The 21,288-nt window shown below is 45.5% G+C and overlaps 2 protein-coding genes across 2 annotated transcripts; one reads left to right on the forward strand and one right to left on the reverse strand.

Annotated features, from left to right (window-relative positions):
• Positions 1-390: 390 nt before the first annotated feature.
• ttc1 (tetratricopeptide repeat domain 1) lies at positions 391-6,670 on the forward strand. Its single transcript, XM_063486165.1, has 8 exons — positions 391-456; positions 849-1,327; positions 1,410-1,470; positions 2,132-2,244; positions 2,773-2,809; positions 2,900-3,048; positions 5,918-5,972; positions 6,355-6,670. Exons 2-8 carry the CDS (start codon positions 863-865, stop codon positions 6,489-6,491), a joined length of 1,017 nt encoding a protein of 338 aa, XP_063342235.1. The 5' UTR covers positions 391-456; positions 849-862; the 3' UTR covers positions 6,492-6,670.
• Positions 6,671-13,492: 6,822 nt separating this feature from the next.
• Positions 13,493-16,163, reverse strand: pfdn1 (prefoldin subunit 1). Its single transcript, XM_063486958.1, has 4 exons — positions 16,055-16,163; positions 15,523-15,689; positions 15,352-15,436; positions 13,493-13,697 (listed from the first exon to the last, which is right to left on the reverse strand). The coding sequence occupies exons 1-4, from the start codon at positions 16,085-16,087 to the stop codon at positions 13,614-13,616; spliced, it is 369 nt and encodes a 122-aa protein (XP_063343028.1). The 5' UTR covers positions 16,088-16,163; the 3' UTR covers positions 13,493-13,613.
• Between the last annotated feature and the right edge of the window lie 5,125 nt (positions 16,164-21,288).

Below are 21,288 nucleotides of genomic sequence, written 5' to 3' on the forward strand. Positions count from 1 at the left end.
GAGTAAATCAATTTGTTGATCAATTATTAAGTCATGTACTAACAGAGACTTGGAGGAGAGAGACCTAATATTTAATAATCCACATTTCACTGTTTTACTCTTTGGTTCAGATGTGGATACTGTATTGTTCTTTCTTTGTGATTTTTTATGTTTAAGTTGTTTGTTGCTGGTTTGTTTTTGTCTGTTTGGGAGCTGACACAGTCTCTATGGAGATGGGTTTTTGGGGGGTAACAGGAGGAGAGAAGCTGCAGAGAGGCGAGTAAGACTGCAACTCTGCTTCCTGGTCCCAACTCTGGATAGTCAAATAAAGTTCATATCAAAATAAAAAAAACAAACAAACTACTCCTCCGGCAGGGGGCGGTACCTACAGGACACTTTAAATAAGAAGCGGAAGCGTTCCTCGTATAGGAAGTAACGTCAGTGAGCGTGGTCGCGCAGATTCACCGGTGTTTACAGGTGAGACCGAAAAGCAGCTGATTTTAACGTTTCTGTGGTTATCGATATGCAACGGACCGTCACCTCGATGACGTCAGGCAGAGCCGTGACGTAGTTACGGCTGACACGTGCGTGTAGAGTCCCAGCTGACCGTTAGCTTAGCTGTTAGCATGTAGCTCCTTAGTAAACAAACAGAAACCTGACCAGTGATCAATACCGGCTGATCAACAGGAAGTGACGCAGACGCGAATCGCGCTGATCCTTCGGTGGCTGATCAGCTGATCGCCACAGAAGAAGAGTGAGGCTCAGCAGGAACTGAAGCTGTTAGCTCAGTGACAGCTAGCTGGCTAACACTGGCTCTGTGTGACGTCAAAGGTCAGGCCTCTAATCAGTTTGTTAAATTTTTATTTTAGCTCAGAGTTTCAGAATGAGCGGAGGAGGCATACAGAGACACAGCAGGGCCGAGGAGGAGGAGGAGGAGCACGAGGAGGACTTCTATGACTGTCCGGACACGCTGGAGCCTCCTGACCCCACTGCAGGAGAAGGAGGAGAGGAGAGCCAGCAGGACGTTCATTTTAAACACACACAGACTGAACGAGGAGACACAGAGAGGGAGGCAGCAGAAGGACACCAGGGCGAGGAGCGGGGAGACAGACTGAAGGAAGAGGAGGACAAGAAGGAGGTGAAAGCTCCGCTGGAGACAGAGGATGTGGAGCAGGGGGAGGAGGGGGTAGACGGGGTGAAGGAAGAGGAGGAGGTGAAGGAGCAACAAGATGGAGACTCCCTGCATGACTCTGACTCGGAGCTGAAGGAGGAGGTGAGCCCAGCCGTAGAGTTTGATGATGATTACCTGAGGGAGGTGGAAAAGGAGCTGACCGAGGAGGAGAAGGAGGTAATACCTGCTGACCGGTACCTGCATTGAGAGGCATTTAGGTGTCGGCACACGGTGGTAAATCAGAGTTCTTCTTTTTCAGAGTCGAAGGCAGCAGAGCATCAGTCTGAAGGAGGCGGGAAACGCCCACTTTAAGAGGGGAGGTGAGTCTGTGAGATCAGCACTGTGGAGCTCGTCCTGCATACTGCAAGGGGTCAGAGGTCACACTATCAGGGTTTCCCGTACATGGTCAAATGAAAGGGGCGGGGCTAGCTGCTTCTGACCAATTTAAAAAGGGCACTATGGATCATGTGACTCATCTCACACAAACAAGAACCCTGAGAGCCGCCTAAACCACAGGTAAGAGTCTGTGTGACCTCTGACCCTGAACGACCTCTGACTCCGACCAGCAGAATCTGGTGATCTGTGGCGGGAAAATAAATTTTGATTGCAGTGAATGATTTTGTGTCTGAGCATGCTCAGCACTGCCGCCTGTACTGTGAGACTTTAACCTGTATCCATGGAAACATGAAAGATTCCTCTCCCACGGCCTGATGAAGGAGACGTGAAATCAGATGTGATTGGATGAACACGTGTTCAGGTGTGTGCTCTGTGTTTGCAGCTGAATGACAGAGACTTGATCACATGATCACTTTCAGGCTGACCTGCTGGAACAATCAATATTATTTATTACTGTTGCTCATCAGGAAACTGAGCCGTCTTCAGAAATGGTGATGTCATACATGTTGATCTGTAACCGTGGTGACCTGGCGGTACAGATGCCAGGTGGGCTCTGTGTATAACATTTGCTTGTTGTTCCCACAGACTGGGCGGAGGCGGGGCGAAGCTACACGGATGCGCTGTCTGTGTGCCCCGTCTGTTTCAGCAGAGAGCGAGCCGTGCTGTTCTCCAACAGAGCCGCCGCGAGGCTGCACCTGGTAACATGCTATAAACATGCTAGCTCTATGCTGGTATCGTTGCTAACATGAAGGATGTAGAGCCGTCGGTGTGACAGAAGTCTGGTTCTATGAGTACCTGCTTCACCTCTAACACAGCTTTGTGTTGGTTAGTCCTTTTGTGGCTCTGCACACAGATACACCTCATCCAATCAGGAGGAAGCGTCCACACGCTGTAAACATCGCTCGTTTCCCTCTGAAACTTGGGTACCCCCTAACGGTTTCTACTTCCTGTGTCACTTCCCGTGTGATGCCCTGTGCGATGCCCTGTGCGTGGGTAAGCTGACACAGCCCCAAATTAGGCCGCTGGACATTTAATGTTGCGACTGCAGTTTGCTCGAGTCACCAGGTTCGTGCTGCAGCAGGTGGGCGTTTCCTCCTGATCGACCAATGAGAGCAAAAGTTTGAAACGTGCTAAACACTGCATGTTAGCAATGATCAGTTATCAGTAATGCCATTAGCTGCGTGCTAACAGGTTAGCGGCGTGCTTACAGTGTGTGTCTCTGTCAGGATCTGAAGGAGCAGGCGATCTCAGACTGCAGCAGAGGTGAGTGATGACATCACACCCCTCCTGGGTAGCAGCGGCTGCGTAATGATTATCCATTGTACTGACTGATTGGCTTTGTGGTTCCCATAGCAATAGCGCTGGATCCTGACTACCTGCGGGCGCTGCTGAGGAGGGCGGAGCTTTACGAGCAGACAGAGAAGCTGGACGAGGCTCTGGAGGACTACCAGAAGGTTCTGGAACGAGACCCAAATAACGTTGCTGCCAGGCAGGCGGCCATGGTGAGTTCACTGACTGTGGGACAAAGCAGAACCAGGCAAGCTCTGTTTATTGTTAAAATCTAAAATGTGAGCTAAAAGCCGAAGAAGCTGGAGTTCACATGAAATCTCCATTTCATTTGTATAATTCATCAGTCTTTAAATTGTGATGCCAGTTAACGTTAGCGGAGTTTTAGAAACAGGAAGTGAACCCGTTAAAGAGATGGCCCGGCTGATGGAGTACTCTGTAGGTGAAATCATGATGAAAGTTCTCAAACTAAGGACGTCTGTGGGCTGTTACAGTTTGTCTGTCGTGTAGGCAGGTCACCATGGTAACCGCTGTAGTGTGTTCATGACGGCGGCAGGTCAGAGTGTTCTCAGAGCCCTGCTGAGGTTACTTCTCTGTAGAAGAAGAGCGCTCGTGTTGGTGCTGATCTTATAGACTTCCTGTGGCGATTAACTGATGCTTGGAGAACACACTCTGGGCATGCCTCAGACGATGTGAGCGCTGTCAGGAAGTGACATCAAACACCTGCTGTGAGGGAGAACAGCTGGAATCACCTGCACCATCTGTTTGACACCGTCAGTCATCGTCTAACTCGGCTTGTTTTTGTGAGGATGTTCCTCTGTGGATTCAGTCGTGTTTAGAAAGAAACGTGTACGTATGTATGGTGTCACATCGCCTCACCTGTACTGCAGGCTCCCGCCCCCTGTAACCACACCTTACATAAACCGCCTCCCTGCTAGGGCTGGGCCATATTGTACAGTTCACGGTAATACCGGTACAATGACCCTTTCTCAATTCTCAAGTACGCGAGTTCGGACTTGCCGAGAACGCACGGGAGTACGGACTTGCTGAGAACGCGAGCACGGACTCGCGATTTGTACATTTGGAACACCAGCGTACTTGATGATGTCACAGGTCCGGAGTTTTTACTGCCGTCCCCTCTTAATTTAACTGTGAGTAACATGTTATGAAGCCTAACTTTAATCTCAGCCAAACCGATTTAGTCAGGAACAAATAAAACTGAAATAAACCAAACAGTAACATTTAGAAGTGATCTAAGAGACTTATATATCATGTTTAACCTGAGTAGCGAAGGACTGCGGGGTGGGTTCAAAACGATGTGCCAGGAGTCCGCTGTTGTCGCCGGCTCTAGTGATCCTCGACCTCGCGGTCTGCTATGGAGCTGGCGGGTCACAGACGTCTCCGAAAACGTCGGAGCACGTTTGGAAATATATGATATCTTGATAAATCGAGCAGATATTTGAAGCTTACACAGCTACATTCTCGCTTGAAAATAACTTAAAAGTTTATTTTGTGACCTAGAAAGAGTAATATTTAAAAGTTTTTAGCCCCGCTCGTCCATCATTGCCATGTTTGAGTTTGGACAAAATGCATTCTGGGATACTTAGCTGTACCAAGTCCACACAAGTCACCACCGATGCATGCTCGATAAAACAGGCGGAGCGGAAATTTTTCGCGTTCTCGGCTTGATGCGTACTTCGAATTGGAACAGTACTTGGTCTTCGACTGATGACGTATCATGAGTACACGAGAACGCGCACGCACACACACACGCACGCATATTTTGCTTTCAGACTTCATTGCAGTTTATTTCACACCTCAAACCTTTTGTAAATTAAATAAAAGTTAACTGCACTAAATCACAGGTTGTGATTAAATGAGCCACTACCTCTTTTAATAAACAGAAAAACAAACCATCTTTAATTATTTTGTAGTTGTTGTTTTTACTGTAAGAATATTCAACACTGCTATTAATACATTTTTGAGGAATGTCTCTCTGTGCAAAATGGGTTTAAAAACATAAACAACTGTGGGATACTGTTTGTCTGTGATTTGAACCGAGGGAACAAACTGTGGCAGGATCAGTGTTGTGCCAAGGTCGGTGTCACTGACAGAATTTGTTCCCCTGCGGGAGACCTACCGTGGACGACAGCTGTTGTGCAGGTGAAGCTAAAGGCAATAACAAAAATAATAATAATAATACATTTTATTTGAGAGCGCCTTTCTAAAACCCAAGGTCACCTTACAAAGAAAAAGAGAGAGCAATAAAACAGTAGATTCAAATAGATTCTAATAAATTAAAATACAAAAAACAACAAATGAAAACAAAACAAAAAAACCCAAAATAAACAAGATTTGACAGCAAGTAAAATCTGTATTAAAGCGAGATATGCTTCATCATATGTTCTAGTCTTTGGCCTGGAAGGAAGCTGGTTTGGAAGCATATCTGGTGATGCTTCATCCTCTGCTTTGTGTTTGTGTGGGAGCCCCATCAAAAAACTGTTCATTATGCTCGCTGTGTCCAAACATTCTGGGTTGGTTAGTTAGTTAGTTAGTTAGTTTGTTTGTTTTCATTCATACCACGACCCCCCCTGCAATGGCTCTGTGCCACCTCCTGCAAAAACACCTCAGTCAGTAAAAGAGAAATGCCTCATTTCCTATTCGGTCAGAGCTGCTGCAGCAGTCTGTGGAAAAATCCTTGAAACAAACACTCGACAGTGTCTCAGATCTTCAAACTTTGCTTCTAGTTCTGACTTCTTCTTCTCCTCCGTCTAACGTGGCGACTGCAGTAGCTTCCTGTGCCAGTCTGATGGTGTCACAGCGGCGTGCAGAGCGACTAGTAGGGAGGGTTTACCAGGGCCTTCTGTGCTTATTCAGGTTCAGCCCCCTCTGAGGTCAGGGGTCAGCGCTAAGGAGGCGTGAAAAGGACGAAAAACAGACTTACACAGCTGACCTCTCTCTCTCTCTCTCTCCCTCCACCTGTGCATGTCCACCTGTGTCTCCCACCCTGCCTCCACCTGTGTGTCTCCACCTGTGTCTCCCACCCTGTCTCCACCTGTGTGTCCACCTGTGTGTCTCCATCAGAGGCTGCCTCAGCAGATCCAGGAGAGGAACGAGAAGCTGAAGGAGGAGATGCTTAGTACGTACTGCACCTGAACACACCATTAATCAATCATCCATGAATGTCTGGTACGTACCTGTCGGTGCGACATGCAGCTTTGGTACCTGTTCAGGTGGAGACAGTGTTTTTCAGCCATAACATCACCTGTGACAGGTGAGAGGAGCCAATCGGTGACAAGGAGGAAATGAAATCACATGATCGATCCACATGATTTTAAAGCACACAGATCAGACATGAACTCTGATCAGCTGTTGGCTCTGATTGTTCACATTACAGAGATGCGACTTAAACAATAAAAGCCTGCAGCCTGATAGCTCAGGGCCTGGAGTCCTTTCACAATAAAAGCCATACATTAGACATACAATGGAGCTGTGATCTCTGTGTGACCTCTGACCCACAGGTAAGCTGAAGGACCTAGGTAACATGATCCTGCGGCCGTTCGGACTCTCCACCAACAACTTCCAGGTGAACCAGGACGCCGCCAGCGGTGCCTACTCCATCAACTTCATCCAGAACCCCAACAACAACAACAGGTGATGATGTCACAGTGATGTCGTTGCTCACAGCCGTGACATCACACCACAGAGCAGCGGTTCACCTGTCTGCTGATCAGTTTAGTTACTGATCATGAAGAAGCCGGTATGGACTGGTTATTGATTGGTGATTGACTCTTAATGAAGAGGAATAAAAAACCTCTGAAAGGTGATCTGTTCCAACCAGACTCCATTCATTTTCTGTCTGATTTAAGCTGCTCTGATGAAACTCGGAGCTTTTATGCAGCTGTGCAGCTGTGAGTCTTTATTAATAAAGTAAGCAGACAGTCTGTTGTGAAAATTTTCCATTAAATAAAGCCTGCAGACAAGTGGTGAGCGGTAGCTAACATTCTTTAATCAAAACACAAAGAACAGAAAAACCAAGCTTGGTGGAGCCTGCATGATCGCGGGGCAGACGGTCAGCAGAGTCTCCCCGAGCCTAGCATGGCTCTCAGTTAAGTACCGTCTCCAGGAACAAAAGGCAGTACACAGCTGTTTCACACCTTAAGGTTCACACTCCCTTGCTACCTCCCAGAGTCGTTGAAGAGAGAAAAGACTCCTGTGGAGTTTTCTGCTTCCCCCCAACTTCCTTACTAGACCCCCACCATTTGTCTAACTGCATGAGTGTGAGACATGCTAAAATCCAGTGGCACCAAGGCATTCTACGGGGTGGGCCATTTATATGGATACACTGTAATAACATGGGAATGGTTGGTGATATTAAAGTCCTGTTTGTGGCACATTAGTATATGTGAGGGGGCAAACTCCTCAAGATGGGTGGTGACCATGGTGGCCATTTAGAAGTCAGCCATCTTGGATACAACTTTTGTTTTTTCAATAGGAAGAGGGCCATGTGACACATCAAACTTATTGGTAATGTCACAAGAAAAACAATGGTGTGCTTGGTTTCAACGTAACTTTATTCTTCCATGAGTTATTTACAAGTTTCTGACCACTTATAAAATGTGTTCAATGTGCTGCCCATTGTGTTGGATTGTCAATGCAACCCTCTTCTCCCACTCTTCACACACTGATAGCAACACCGCAGGAGAAATGCCAGCACAGGCATCCAGTATCCGTAGTTTCAGGTGCTGCACATCTCGTATCTTCACACCATAGACAATTGCCGTCAGATGACCCCAAAGATAAAAGTCTAAGGGGGTCAGATCGGGAGACCTTGGGGGCCGTTCAACTGGCCCACGACGACCAATCCACTTTCCAGGAAACTGTTCATCTAGGAATGCTCGGACCTGGCACCCATAATGTGGTGGTGCACCATCTTGCTGGAAAAACTCAGGGAACGTGCCAGCTTCAGTGCACAAAGAGGGAAACACATCATCATGTAGCAATTTCAAATATCCAGTGGCCTTGAGGTTTCCATTGATGAAGAATGGACCCACTATCGTTGTGCCCCATGTACCACACCAAACCATCACTTTTGTTGTTCCAACAGTCTTGGAGGGATCCATCCAATGTGGGTTAGTGTCAGACCAATAGCGGTGGTTTTGTTTGTTAACTTCACCATTCACATAAAAGTTTGCCTCATCACTGAACAAAATCTTCTGCGTGAACTGAGGGTCCTGTTCCAATTTTTGTTTTGCCCATTCTGCAAATTCTGTGCGCCGATCTGGGTCATCCTCGTTGAGATGCTGCAGTAGCTGGAGTTTGTAAGGGTGCCATTTGTGAGTAGCTAATATCCGCCGAAGGGATGTTCGACTAATGCCACTCTCCAGTGACATGCGGCGAGTGCTACGCTGTGGGCTCTTGCTGAATGAAGCTAGGACAGCCACTGATGTTTCTTCATTAGTGACAGTTTTCTTGCGTCCACATTTTGGCAAATCCAGCACTGAACCAGTTTCACGAAACTTAGCAAGCAGTTTGCTAACTGTAGCTGGGAGATGGGTGGTCTCGTAGGGTGTCTCGCATTGAAATCTGCTGCAATGACCCGGTTACTGCGTTCACCAGATATCAACACAATTCCGCTCCTCACGTGTTAACCTCTTCGACATGTCAATGGCTGTGAACACAGAGAAACTTGTAAATAACTCATGAAAGAATAAAGTTACGTTGAAACCAAGCACACCATTGTTTTTCTTGTGACATTACCAATAAGTTTGATGTGTCACATGGCCCTCTTCCTATAGAGATTGACAGACCACGTGACTTTCGCGCATTGCATGCCGGTAGGTGATGGCAAAACATCCAAATTACCGCATTAAATGCAAGCATTTGCAGCACCGCAAAACGTTTATTCTCACGTTCCAATACCGTCTTGCTTTTTCTTTCCTCACCAAAAAGGGAATGTACAAAACGAAGGAGAACAATGCCGGACCGTACAAAGACAGACTCGACGAAAAGGCAAAGAAAAGGTACGAGGAAAAAATCAAAGGAGTGAAAGGGTCAGACCCTTACGAGCACACAGAGTGGACAAAAGACGTCAGCGTGCTGCCCAACTTTCACCACGCTCAGATTTATAATTATATGGTTCTTGGAGTGAGTGCATACACTCATGAAGTTTAGTAACTTCAGGTCACTGCAACAAGCCCAGGTGCAGTTTACGGACGGATGGGTACAGGACCTTGAAATGCACCGTGTGGAACACAAGACCATCGTACGAACAAAGGTAAGTTTACCAGTCTCACAAAACGTCTTCATAAATACACATTTGTTAACCGTTTATTAATATAACCTTTGAGCTCACGGTAATTAATTAGTAGTGGAAATAATTTCTGGTACGCATTACAGAAATGTAGCAGTGACAATAATATTGTATGCTGTAATCGTACTGGGCAATCAGTGAGATTTCCTGTGAATAAAAGTATATGTTGTTGTCTGTGTACCATGGTAATAACAGAAGAGAAACGCAATATTCTGTCAGGACAATTTACCATTCATGCAAAGCTGCACATTTACTGTACATTCTGTCCTCACAAACACGTTTTTCTGCATTGACTGTTTCAGGTAAATCACTCCATGCGCCTCAGCCAAAAGCCTCTTCAGCCCTGGGTTATTCTGCAATCTAATGGGGACGTTGAAAGTGCACATTGCACATGCATGGCTGGTGTGGCAGAGAAGTGTGTGCATGTGGCGGCTCTCCTTTACAAAGTTGACAGATGAAGGGCTGTCAGCTATCTGTCCTTCTGCAGCACTGTGAACGTCTGGACTAAAATGTTGCCTGTCGCTCAGGATTTCTTCTACAAAGTTGTGATGCCTGAGCTCTTGACCAATCACTACAGTGATCCAGAAACCAGTGTTTCACAAGGGCCACCTTCCATGGATGTTACCGTGACAAAAAAAAGAAAGAAAGACAAAAGCTTGCATAGAAAACTAACCAGAAAGTATTTCAGTTACACCCATTCAGAGACAACTCTTATATTGAAGGAATTTCTTGTGATTTCATGTTTAGTGTCACATTAAGGTGGACCCATCTTCCTGTACTCTGCACTTTATGGTTTGTTATCTGTTGATCTGTTACGCACAGTGAATTATTAGAACGTGTTTAAATTGCTATAAATGTCTGTCACACCACTGCACTTTACAGCTGTGCTGTAAATTATCTCTTTATGTCCATAATGGGCCAACGCAATCTTTCTTTTCAGTCTGTACTAATATACAGTGTCAGAACCAATACAAATAAAGTAAGTGTTGCACAAGTCTTTCATCAGGACTGTCTTTATTTATAACTGACAACAGTGTTACATGTTACTATTGAAGCTTACAGGACAAAGGTAAAATAGTATGCCGTTGTGCATTTTTAGTTGATTTGTTTAAAAACACAGCTGCACAACAAAACAAGAGCAAATTGGAAAACAGTTATTCATCACTTGCTTGCTTCATAACAACACTTGGGCACATATTTGTGAGCGCACATGATACAGCGACTATCTTATCCAGCAAAGTCATGTTCTCACCTTCACATGGCACCACAAAACCTAAACGGATGGTGTCGTTTAGGATAGTGTACTTGGACCGTAGACAGCCTATAACGCGTTCAACATGGATCCTGACGTGCCAGTTTTCGTGTGTCCTCCACATCTTTTGCTTGTAGCTGACTGCGACCCCGTGTAAATGCTGGAATTTTTAAAGTGGCACCCATTAATATGATATCAAAACCCCGGTCTGCGAGCACTATGTCCCCAGGTGAAAGCTTCTGTAGAAAGCCAGATGTTTCAGCTATTCGTTTATCACTCTTCCACGCTGGAATCCGATAAAAACCAATCGCATTTCCCGTCGACTTCACGCGGCTGTCATTCGCCCGGCTTGTGCAGTTAATAATACAACAGCTTCTTGCCATTTTATGTTTCTTTTTATCGCTGTTTAACTGATTTCTATTGAAAGCCAGTGCCCGCTAGTACCTCCTGCCACCACCTCCCAGAATCCTTTGCGGTTTTACCCCTGAATGACGTCACATTTTCAATCTCTATTGAAAAGTTGTATCCAAGATGGCCGACTTCTAAATGGCCACCATGGTCACCACCCATCTTGAGGAGTTTGCCCCCTCACATATACTAATGTGCCACAAACAGCACTTTAACATCACCAACCATTCCCATTACGGTGTATCCATATAAATGGGCCACCCTGTACAATAAAATAATGTGATTAATACATAAATAAAAGAAATTCCTATACATGTCCTACAGAGGGGCGTGGCCACAGACTGCGGTCATGAAGCCGGGTACAGAGCGCTCGCTGACCTCAGTGTCAGCGCTCTGATGGATCAGCTGTTTGTGACACAATAACCTGATTAGACTTAATTATCCTGACAGCAGGTGACTTCCTGTCTGACATCAAGCCCCGCCTCTAACAGCAGTATTAGCTCCTGGAAACCAAAGAAGAAGAGTACCTTCCACTTTCTTTTTTGTGTGATTTCTTTTTGAGCCTAAAAACTGCTTATAATTTATTTTTTCAAATACACAGGATGTCGACTATAGTGGACAAAAGGACAACTTTGGTTTGAAATTACAGCTGAATTTAGAAAATCAAGCTGGACCACTTTACGGCTTTAGAGCAGAGGTGGGGAACTCCAGACCTCGAGGGTCAGTGTCCTGCAGGTTTTAGATCTCACCCTGGGTCAACACACCTGAATCACATCATTAGTTCATTACCAGGCCTCTGGAGAACTACAACACATGTTGAGGAGGTCATTTATCCATTTAAATCAGCTGTGTTGGATCAAGGACACATCTAAAACCTGCAGGACACCGGCTCTCGAGACCTGGAGTTCCCCACCCGTGTTAGGGTGTCATTAAAAACCTTTAATTAGATGAAAACACAAAAATCTTCATTATTCTTGTTTTCTGCTGTTTGTTGCCAGGACGATATTAACCTGTGTATTTAGCTGAACAGACGTAGTTCTTCCACCATCACTGATGCTCCTCTCCTGGTGCCTGGTTGGCTGTGACACTTGGTCCTTCACTGTGGTTCCAGTTGTTAGAAGACTCTGAGATCGATGGCTGTGAAATATAGATCAAAGATTATGTGAGTTCCTGTGGGAACCGATCCAACCAATCACAAGTCGACTGCAGCACCAGTCTCTGGTCACTCCACAGACAATCCAGCCCCAGACCATTAGCAGCAGTGAGGGCAGAGACTTGTAGGCAAGGAGGTTTTGTCTGCTGACCTACCATCGTCGTCCTACTGATAATGCTGGTTGGTGGAGGCGACATGTACTGACGTGGCAAAGAAAACCTTTATGTGTTGGCAGGTGGTGTTTGTTGTTGACAGCGGGGTCTGAGGGGTAGCAGCTGGCAAACCTTCAGTTTGTCATCCATATGCTTAATCGGACTCCAGTGTTCTCGGACTTCAGGCTCACACAAGTGCTGAAGTACTGGATACTCTCAACACAGTAATGTGATACTACGCTGGATACGTTATCCTGGAACTAAATGATACACACAGCTCGCGCTGGCCCACCGAGCACCGCCCCGCCCGAGTCAGTCTCCTCGTCAGGTAGTCCTGTGTCTTCCTCCTCTTCGTCGTGTTCTCCTAGACCAGGCGTTACTCCTCCTCTTCACCCAGTCTGAACCTCCCTCTGCTGCTGTGTACAAAACCCTCTGCTTCACCTTTGTACTCCAACAGCAGCACTGAACCTGTCCTGGTGTCCGCTGCAGCCCACATTCAAAGAAAGTCAATTTCACAGGTAATAACCGTGTAATAAACACTACATGTAGTTACTATGGTAACAATAGTAGTAGAAGGAGAGTATTTTGCTAACCTCTCCTCTTGTTGGTGTGTCGGCCGTTTTGATTGAAAGAAGAAGGTAAACTGGTCACATGACATCAGTGGAAAGCCCAGGATGTGGGCTGGGTGGGCGTCACAGTCCGAGGATACACAGGTGAAATGTACATGAACTAATGGGCCGGCTCTCAGGAAGTTTCATACAGTCGGGGCTCTGATGTCACTCACCTGTCCAGGTAAATGTGCGTTTCTTTCAGCTTCATCTTACACCGGCAGCTTATCTGACCTTTGACCTTCGACGTTCAGGGTTTAGAGGATTTTCCCTGTTCGGATGAATCTCTGACCAAATGAATCAGGTCGCTGCTGTTTACCTGCAGCTGTTATTTCTGCTGCTGCTCAGTCATGTGCTGATTTATCACCTCAACACTGAGAACATCATAAAACCAGAGAAATACAGGGCCTGTTCTTAGCGCTGCATCCACTCATGGTGCAGTTACACGTGTGTGTTAAGCATGTGTTAGACACGCAGCTTTAAATATCTGTGGTAAGTTATAATTGCTGGACCCTGATGCACGCTTCATGTCCTGATCAACCTCAGGGCACAGACCTCAGATCAGCTCTTTGAATCCTTTAAAACGGAAGGATTCAAAGTGACCAATCACATTATGACCCCGCCTCCTTTGGGCAAACGTAGTTCCATACAGTCACACGATCGTCTGCTGGTTTTAATCATCAGACCAGCCACTGAGAACAGGGGCGTCTTCATCTTCATCAAATTCAAAGTAAAGATTTAAATCTCAGACTGAAAAAACCCAAAAGCAGGCAGAGCGTCTTCAAGCTTTTATTGTGAAAAACTCACACGGGAAACAGTGTGTGTGTGTGTGTGTGTGTGTGTGTGTGTGTGTGTATTACAGTGTAATTATAGTGTGTGTGATGATGATGATGGTCAGTGGGCTCTCCGGGACAGCAGCATCTCTCTTATGTTGTCCTCAGCTTCCTTCACGCTGCGTTCAAGGTACACCTTCCTCTGCTGGAAATCACAAGCACAAACATACAGTGAGTGGTTAGGTGTGTGTGTGTGTGTGTGTGTGTGTGTGTGTGTGTGCGTGCGTGTGTGTGTGTGTGTGTGTGTGTGTGTGCGTGCGTCGCACACCAACACTGTTCCAACCTCCTGAAATCAGACTACAGGATAATTCATTCATTTTTTTGTATAAATCACAACAACAGTTACATCAACGTGTTTCATTTTTGAAAGTAAAGACTCTAACCCCAACTGTCATGTGACCCTCTGTGTGTGTGTGTGGGGGGGGGGGGGGGGGGGGGGGGGGGTCACATGATAGTTGAGATTGTTGCCAAGGGCCCCTCTATAAGCACCTGGCAACAGTGAGAAGGAAAAACTCCCTTTTAACCAGTGTTAAACTTTTGACAACAGTGTTCAGGAGAAAGTGTTCTGTAAGTTTAAGGTGAAACAGGGACTCGGCGAGGGTGCATGCTGCTGCTACGTCGCCTTAAATCGGTCATGTGATCGACTCCAGAGGGTTAACTAACAGAGACATGATGGTTACATTTCACTGTTTTACTCTTTGGTGCTGTTGTGGATACTGGTTTGTAGGGCTGCATGATTAATCGTTAGAAAATCGCGATCTCGATTCATACTTATGTGCGATCTCATTTCCAAATGACAACGATTAACAAAAAAAAAAAAAAAAAAAAGACGACGACGATTGTACCGCATTTTTGATCCGGGACGTAATCTGCATGAAAACAAGCGCTCACTCTTCCTGCTCAACAAATGACAAGGGCGGAGCCTTATACCACGTGATACAGAAGCTGTGCCGTGATGCTCAAATTGGCAGGAAAAAAACAATGGAGAGCACGTCAGGGATGACGAGAAAGTGACAGGAGAAAATTCGTCCCGGTCAGGGAACCTTATACAGCGCTTCCCTATACACGTCTAACTCCCGCAGGCACAAAGAAATTACGGAGGCTATTACTTATCACCTGACCAAAGATATATCAACACTGTGCAAAACGAGGGATTTAGGAAAATGATCAACACCCTAGACAAACGCTACACAGTGCCGTCCCGCAACTATTTTTCTATTGTTGCACTACCTGCTCTATACACGCAGTGTCGAGCAACGGTGGAGGAGGAATTTCAAGCAGTACAACATTTTGCGGCAACCACAAAATGTGAGGCATTTATTGTCTTTATGTTTATTTATTGTTTTTATGTTCAGTTTAAACTGTTACGAAGTTGATGTGCAGTTAATAAGTGCAATAAATATTTATATTGGAAAAGAGAATCGTGATCTCGATTCTAAGCAAAAAAAATCGTGATTCTCATTTTATGCAAAATCGTGCAGCCCTACTGGTTTGTTCTTTCTTTGTGATTTTTTTTGTGTTTTTTGTCTGTTTGGGAGCTGACACAGTCTCTATGGAGATGGGTTTGGGGGGGTAGCAGGAGGAGAGAAGCTGCAGAGAGGTGTGTAAGACTGCAACTCTGCTTCCTGCTCCCAACTCTGGATAGTCATATTTGGAGAGCTGCTCCATCCAAAGTGGGATGGATGCCGTCTCTCCTAACAAGACCAGGTTTCCTCCAGGTTTCCCTAACCCTGCGCAGAACACGCCCACACGCGTGATGTCAATCAGTAGTTAGCCAATGAGAAGAGGCGTGTGCGCACCTCCAACTCTTTGATCTTCTCGTCAGCCGTCTTCTGTTTGTCTGTCAGCAGGTTGTTGATCTCCTCCTTGGACTGCAGGATGAACCTGAAACACATCATGATTGAACCAATGTGATTGGCTGACATCTGCGTGACGTTCAGGTGTGTTAAGGTTAAAGGTAGGTGACTCACATGCGTCCCACACCCTCGTAGAGTCGCGTGTTGTCGGGCAGCGTGGCGATCTCGGCGTGCGTCAGTTTGGCGTGCTTCTGAACGCGCGTCAGCTGATCGATCTGCAGATCGGCCATCTTGACTTTCTGCTGCGTATCGATCATCTTCACCTGCAGCTCGGAGAAGGCCTGCGGAGCGCACCTGACGGTTAGTCCCCATGGTAACAGAGAATGCCCACTCTGAAGTACCCGCCCCCTTTAGCTCTACGTCATGGCGTCACACCATAGACCCACAACCCACTCGCACACGATTCCGCTGCGTCACTATGACATTAGGGGCTCTAACTACATCACGGTGACGACACAAGGCCTGAGCGCAGCTGTGTTAAAGTCACGAGCGTGACGGTCTCGGTGTCCCGCCGGCACAGACACAGACGGAGGTCGTAGGCAGTTTAAACCGGAGACTGTGGAAAAAACACTCGACCACGTGTGAAACAGCCGCGCTAGTCACACACACAAAACACATGCCACACACACAGGTGAGGAGCTCCTACCTTTTTCAGCTCCAGGTCTACGGGCGCCGCCATCTTCTTTCTGCTCCCGACTCTGAGGACTCACTGCGCACGCGCGAGAGCCGCCTTCTTCTTCTTTCTTTTTATGGGGGTAGCAAAGAGCGTCAGGTGCGCTACCGCCACCTGCTGGACTGGAGTGTCCGCCCTGTGAACTCCATCATTTGTCCTCCTCTGTGATGTGTATTTTCAATATTTCATGCCTTTATTTACCACATTAACTGTGTCCCAAAATGTAGGCCGCATCCTTCGGAGGACCCGGCCTTCGCGGTCTACGTGGGCCGGGTCCTCCGAAGACCGAGAAGGCCGGAAGTGCGAGGCTGTGAAATGGGACGGTCTAGCCTTCAGATTTGCGTCACCGCCGTCTCGGTGGCGTTTAATAAACTCGGCCATCTGCTCCTTGCTATCTAAAATATAACAGGACACTGGAGTAAACTCGACCGTCTCACACTTCTGTTTAATCAGTTTTCTGTTTGACGTTTATTCAGCTGTGTGAAAACCACCCGGGGGATTAACAAAGTTTAATCTAATCTAATAACTTTGATCTCAGCCAAACCGATTTACTCCGGAACAAATAAAACACAGAAAAAAGCCAAAAAATTACATTTTTAAGTTATCTAAGTGACTTATACATCATGTTTAACCTGAGTAGCGAAAGACAGCGGGGGGTCTGAAAACGATGAAGCTGGGAGTCCGCTGCTCTTGCCGGCTCCAGTGACCATTGAACCCCCCGGCTAGCTATCGAGCCTCCGAATGCAGCCAACAAATGCATCCTCCTTTTCCCCGAATTTGAAGGATGGGTCGTGTGTGTCCTTCGTGGCCCACCATATCCCAGAATTCATAGGGTCACAAAATAAACTTTTAACATATTTTCAGGCGAGAATTTAAACTTCAAATATCTGCTCGGTTTATCAAGATATCACATATTTGCAAAAGTGCTCCGACGTTTTCAGAGACGTCTGTTACCCACCAGCTCGATAGCTAGCCGGGAGATCGAGGGTCACTAGAGCCGCCGAGAACGGCACAACTCCCGGCACATCATTTTCAGATCACCGCGGTCTTTCGCCACTCAGGTTAAACGTAATATATAAGTCACTTAGACAACCTAAACATGTTATTGTTTGGCTTTTTGTTTTATTTGTTCCGGAGTAAATCGGTTTGGCTGAGATTAAAGTTATTAGATTAGATTAGATTAAACTTTATTAATCCCTCGGGTGGTTTTCACACAGCTGAATAAACGTCAAACAGAAAACTGATTAAACAGAAGTGTGAGACGGTCGAGTTTACTCCAGTGTCCTGTTATATTTTAGATAGCAAGGAGCAGACGGCCGAGTTTATTAAAATAAACCGAGACAGCGGTGACGCAGATCTGAAGGCTGGATCGTCTAATTTCACAGCCGTTTACTTCCGGTCTTCAAAGGAAACGGTCCACGTAGACCGCGAAGGCCGGGTCCTCAGGAGGATGCAGCCCATGAATTTGGACACGACCAGCTACTGTTCAGATGTCTACTCCACGACATTCACACTTCCTGTTTCGTGCCTATTCGTCTGTTTGGCACAATGCCAAAATGTCTCTATCGCCCCCTGGTGTCTGGCTGCAGTATTGGTCATAAACCCCGCCTCCTCCATGTTAGCGGATGGGACTGGGGTCAGACTAAAATAAATTAATTCTCCTCAGATAATTTTTTTCCAAAGATTCTATCACATCATGCTGATTGATGTCCAAGGGGTCTCCTTTCCCATAAGTTTGATTCTAATTCCTACCGCGGTGATGTTAAATTGGGGTGAAACGTCATCATAACAGCTTTGACTGACAGCTGCAGTCATCTCTGTTCGGGAATAGCAGATAGAGCGTAGGCTCTGAGAGGAGGGCCAGCGTTTACGCTACGAAAACACGACCGACTGTTTTAACCTGACAGCCTGAGGTGTTCTTCAGAAAACTGGACTACCCGACAGAAGGACCCGAGGCCCCGCTGCACTTTTTCGGTAAGTTAGTGAGTTTGCATATAGTGTGAATCACTTTATGGTAAATAACAGAGTTATTCATACCTGAGTAACCAGAGAGGATCATATATTTTTAAATATATAACTTTCTACAGGACTGAATATAATATCTTTATGTAAAAGTCCGGAGCCTCTGGGGAGTATCCGAGTATTTATAACATTACACAAACCAAAGGTCTCCATCACAGTGTTCATGAAATGCTGGGTTTATCCATCTCCTGGGGCGGGCCTACGGAGGAGTGCTGAAGATTTCCCTGTGAGGGAGCTGCTGGTGAAGATCATGAGTCCTGCTTGATCAATGCGAAGAGCTTCAGTGTTCCTGGTGTTTCTTAAATGATGCCTCTCTCAGTGGGTCAACAGAACTTCTGGCACAGGACAGCTGTAATGAAAGAAAGGCAAGAAGTTTCTCCAAACCTCTGGACCCAGAAACCCAGCTTGGTCCTGATGGGCTCCCTCACTAGTTTCTCTCCAGGGTGAATGTAGCTGTGGATATACTATGGACTCTATTATTAAATGAAAAGAACAAATTAGACTACACTACTGAAACGTTCTGCTGCTGTTTTTAAAGTCTCCATGTTACCAGGCTGTAGAGGGCTCTGAAGATTTACACAGTTTTAGATCCATTACACTCACAGTCTTATGTTAAAATCTCAAAGGACAGCATTATATTTCTGATATTAACAGTAACTCTGGGCCTCTGTAGAGTGTGCAGCTGATCTCATCGCTGTCTAAAAATGGATTAAAAAAACATAAGAAGTGCTGAATCCTTCAATAATACAGACTATTAGAGTAACAGGTGTGTAGCATCGCTAACTAGCTAGCAACAAGCCCCCAACACAGTGCGTATGCTAGCGGCTAATCTAGCAAACAAATTAACAACAGAGTGATTTTAGATGTTGTAGAACTATAAGATGATAAGCTGTGTGTCTTTTTTTACGTAAAAAGTGTAGGGGTGTGTGTTTGCGGTCACGTCCAGCGGGTGTGTGGGCGGGAGCGTTACACAGTCGCTCCACCTCAAGTCACTACTACGCAGACTCTGGCTCCAAAAATGCAAGATGGCAGCCTCCACAAGCGGGATATTTTGGCTTCATTTTTGCACAATGGGAGGAGGCAGGGTCGCGTCGTCCATGTTTTCTACAGTCATTGGTTTGACACTGTTATTTAAACTGTGTGACCAAATCTTAGTCTTCACATTACACCTTCTTCTATACCTTCTCCCACAGTGTCCCTCTGCCCTGTGTACTATAATAAAACTAGCCTCTCTGTCCCACTGTGTCTGACACCTGTACTCTATTTTATATTCATATCTACGTGACTTCTTCTCGCTGCACCTTTTCCAAACTGTTGTGGATTTTATTATGACATATATACCTGTATACAGTAGACATTAGGGGTGCAACAATACATGTATCTGTATTGGACCGTTCGATAAAGTGCTTTCAGTTCGGTACGCATATGTATTGAACGATACAAAATGTTTAATTTATTTGATCAACTTTTACTCTGACCATGCTGTCTGTGTTGAGGGCTCAGTGGATCTGCGTTCGATAACTCCGCCTAGGCTGCATTGTCGAGTGCAGATCCACTGAGCGCTGCCCATATGTATTGAGTCAAGTTAACATGGCAACTGCCTCAACGCTACCCGAAATTGAACCTCATCCACCGTCATTCAGATTTAGCGTTTGGAACTATTTTGGTTCTCATGTGAAGTATGACTCTATTTGAGCGCGCCGTGGACAAAAGCACGCAATGCTCAATTACATCGGTCGGAACACAACGAATATGCCTGCACATTTACGGCGACATCACGCTAATGCAAAGACAAGTGAAAGCAGACAAAAACAACAACAAGCACGCATGCTACAAACCTTACCTGAGGCATTTAGACAGCCGTTAGCACATGATTCTAAGAGGGCAAAAGAGAGACAGGGCAACTGCTACTTTTATTGCTCTCGACAAAACAGGTTTTATTTTGGAAAGAGACATTTCTCTGTAATAAACTCTCTTTTCCACAGATGAGGGATTTCTCCATCAGATACATTTATTTCTTTATTATTTTGTTGTCTCAGCAACATTTAATTTAAAAACTGTACTTTTGAGTTAAAAGAAATATTTATAATTTTAATAACTTAAAAAAGGCACGAGCATTTTTTTGAATCGAAAAAGTATCGAACCGTGACACCAAAGTATCGAAACGAACCGAACCATGAATTTTGTGTATCATTGCACCCCTACTAGACATGTAATCATAGTTACTTTCATAAATTGTGTGTAATCATATATACTCATATATACTATGCATACTCACAATGAAGTGTTTATAAAGTGGAGTCACTGTGTTAAACATTTAACCCGTATCTTCAAATCACATGACCCATGTATTTAGGTCGTATATATCTCCCACTATATTAATGAAAAAGTTGTGTCACTTGTTGTATGAACACATGTTGATTAATACTGTTTAAAATGTAACAACGAGGATCAGTAAGAAACCTTTGATAGTGTTATGGCCTACTGTGACTAGTCCAACAAAGGGTTAATTCAACTTGGCACTGCTAAAGTATGTGCATAGGACCCTTCTCGGCATGCAGCTGCATTTAACTGTACAGCAGAAGCATGCAGCTGTGTTTAACTGGTCTGCTTCACGGCGTGTGGTGCCCTTTAACTGGCTGTACAACGGAGGCATGCAGTCGTTTGGATGGCTGCAAAGCAAGGGCCTGCGGCCTTTTCTGGGGCTATAAGATGAAAAATATGAGCCCCCTCAAACGGCTATAAGATAAAAACATAAGGCTCATTAATGTTATGTCTATCTGAAAGCTGGAGACAGTTCAAAATACTTTAGTTATTTTGTTTGTTTGTTTGCCATTTGTTTGCAAGTAGTTGTATTTTGATCGTGTCCTATGGATTTTTTAATTTTGGCCATCAAATTCTGGAGCAAGGACATTATTCAAATTGTTGGAACTTTTGGTATAACCCTGTCTGGATTACGACTTTAATACAGGATATTGGACTGGACTAACAAAGTTAAAGAGGTAATTGCAGGCTAGCCAATACACTACCAGGCTAACAGCTGACAAAGCTAACAGCTGACTGAGGAAACAGCTGACTGAACCTGCTACCAGTGGAACCAGATAAAATGGGGCTGAAGAGGAAACCGACACCTGAGGAAGTCGAGGACATTAAAAAGTCTCCTGACTTCCTAATGGAGGAAATTT

This window comes from Pelmatolapia mariae, linkage group LG10_11 (assembly GCF_036321145.2).
Source record: "Pelmatolapia mariae isolate MD_Pm_ZW linkage group LG10_11, Pm_UMD_F_2, whole genome shotgun sequence".
Taxonomy (NCBI): Eukaryota; Metazoa; Chordata; class Actinopteri; order Cichliformes; family Cichlidae; genus Pelmatolapia; species Pelmatolapia mariae.

Coding starts and splice junctions, on each gene's coding strand:
- ttc1 (XM_063486165.1), top strand. CDS start 863: ATGAGCGGAGGAGGCATACAGAGACACAGCAGGGCCGAGGAGGAGGAG. Junction 1,328..1,409: donor TGACCGAGGAGGAGAAGGAG/GTAATACCTGCT, acceptor CTTCTTTTTCAG/AGTCGAAGGCAGCAGAGCAT. Junction 1,471..2,131: donor CGCCCACTTTAAGAGGGGAG/GTGAGTCTGTGA, acceptor TTGTTCCCACAG/ACTGGGCGGAGGCGGGGCGA.
- pfdn1 (XM_063486958.1), bottom strand. CDS start 16,087: ATGGCGGCGCCCGTAGACCTGGAGCTGAAAAAG. Junction 15,690..16,054: donor TAGACCTGGAGCTGAAAAAG/GTAGGAGCTCCT, acceptor TGCGCTCCGCAG/GCCTTCTCCGAGCTGCAGGT. Junction 13,698..15,351: donor AGAAGATCAAAGAGTTGGAG/GTGCGCACACGC, acceptor TGTGATTTCCAG/CAGAGGAAGGTGTACCTTGA.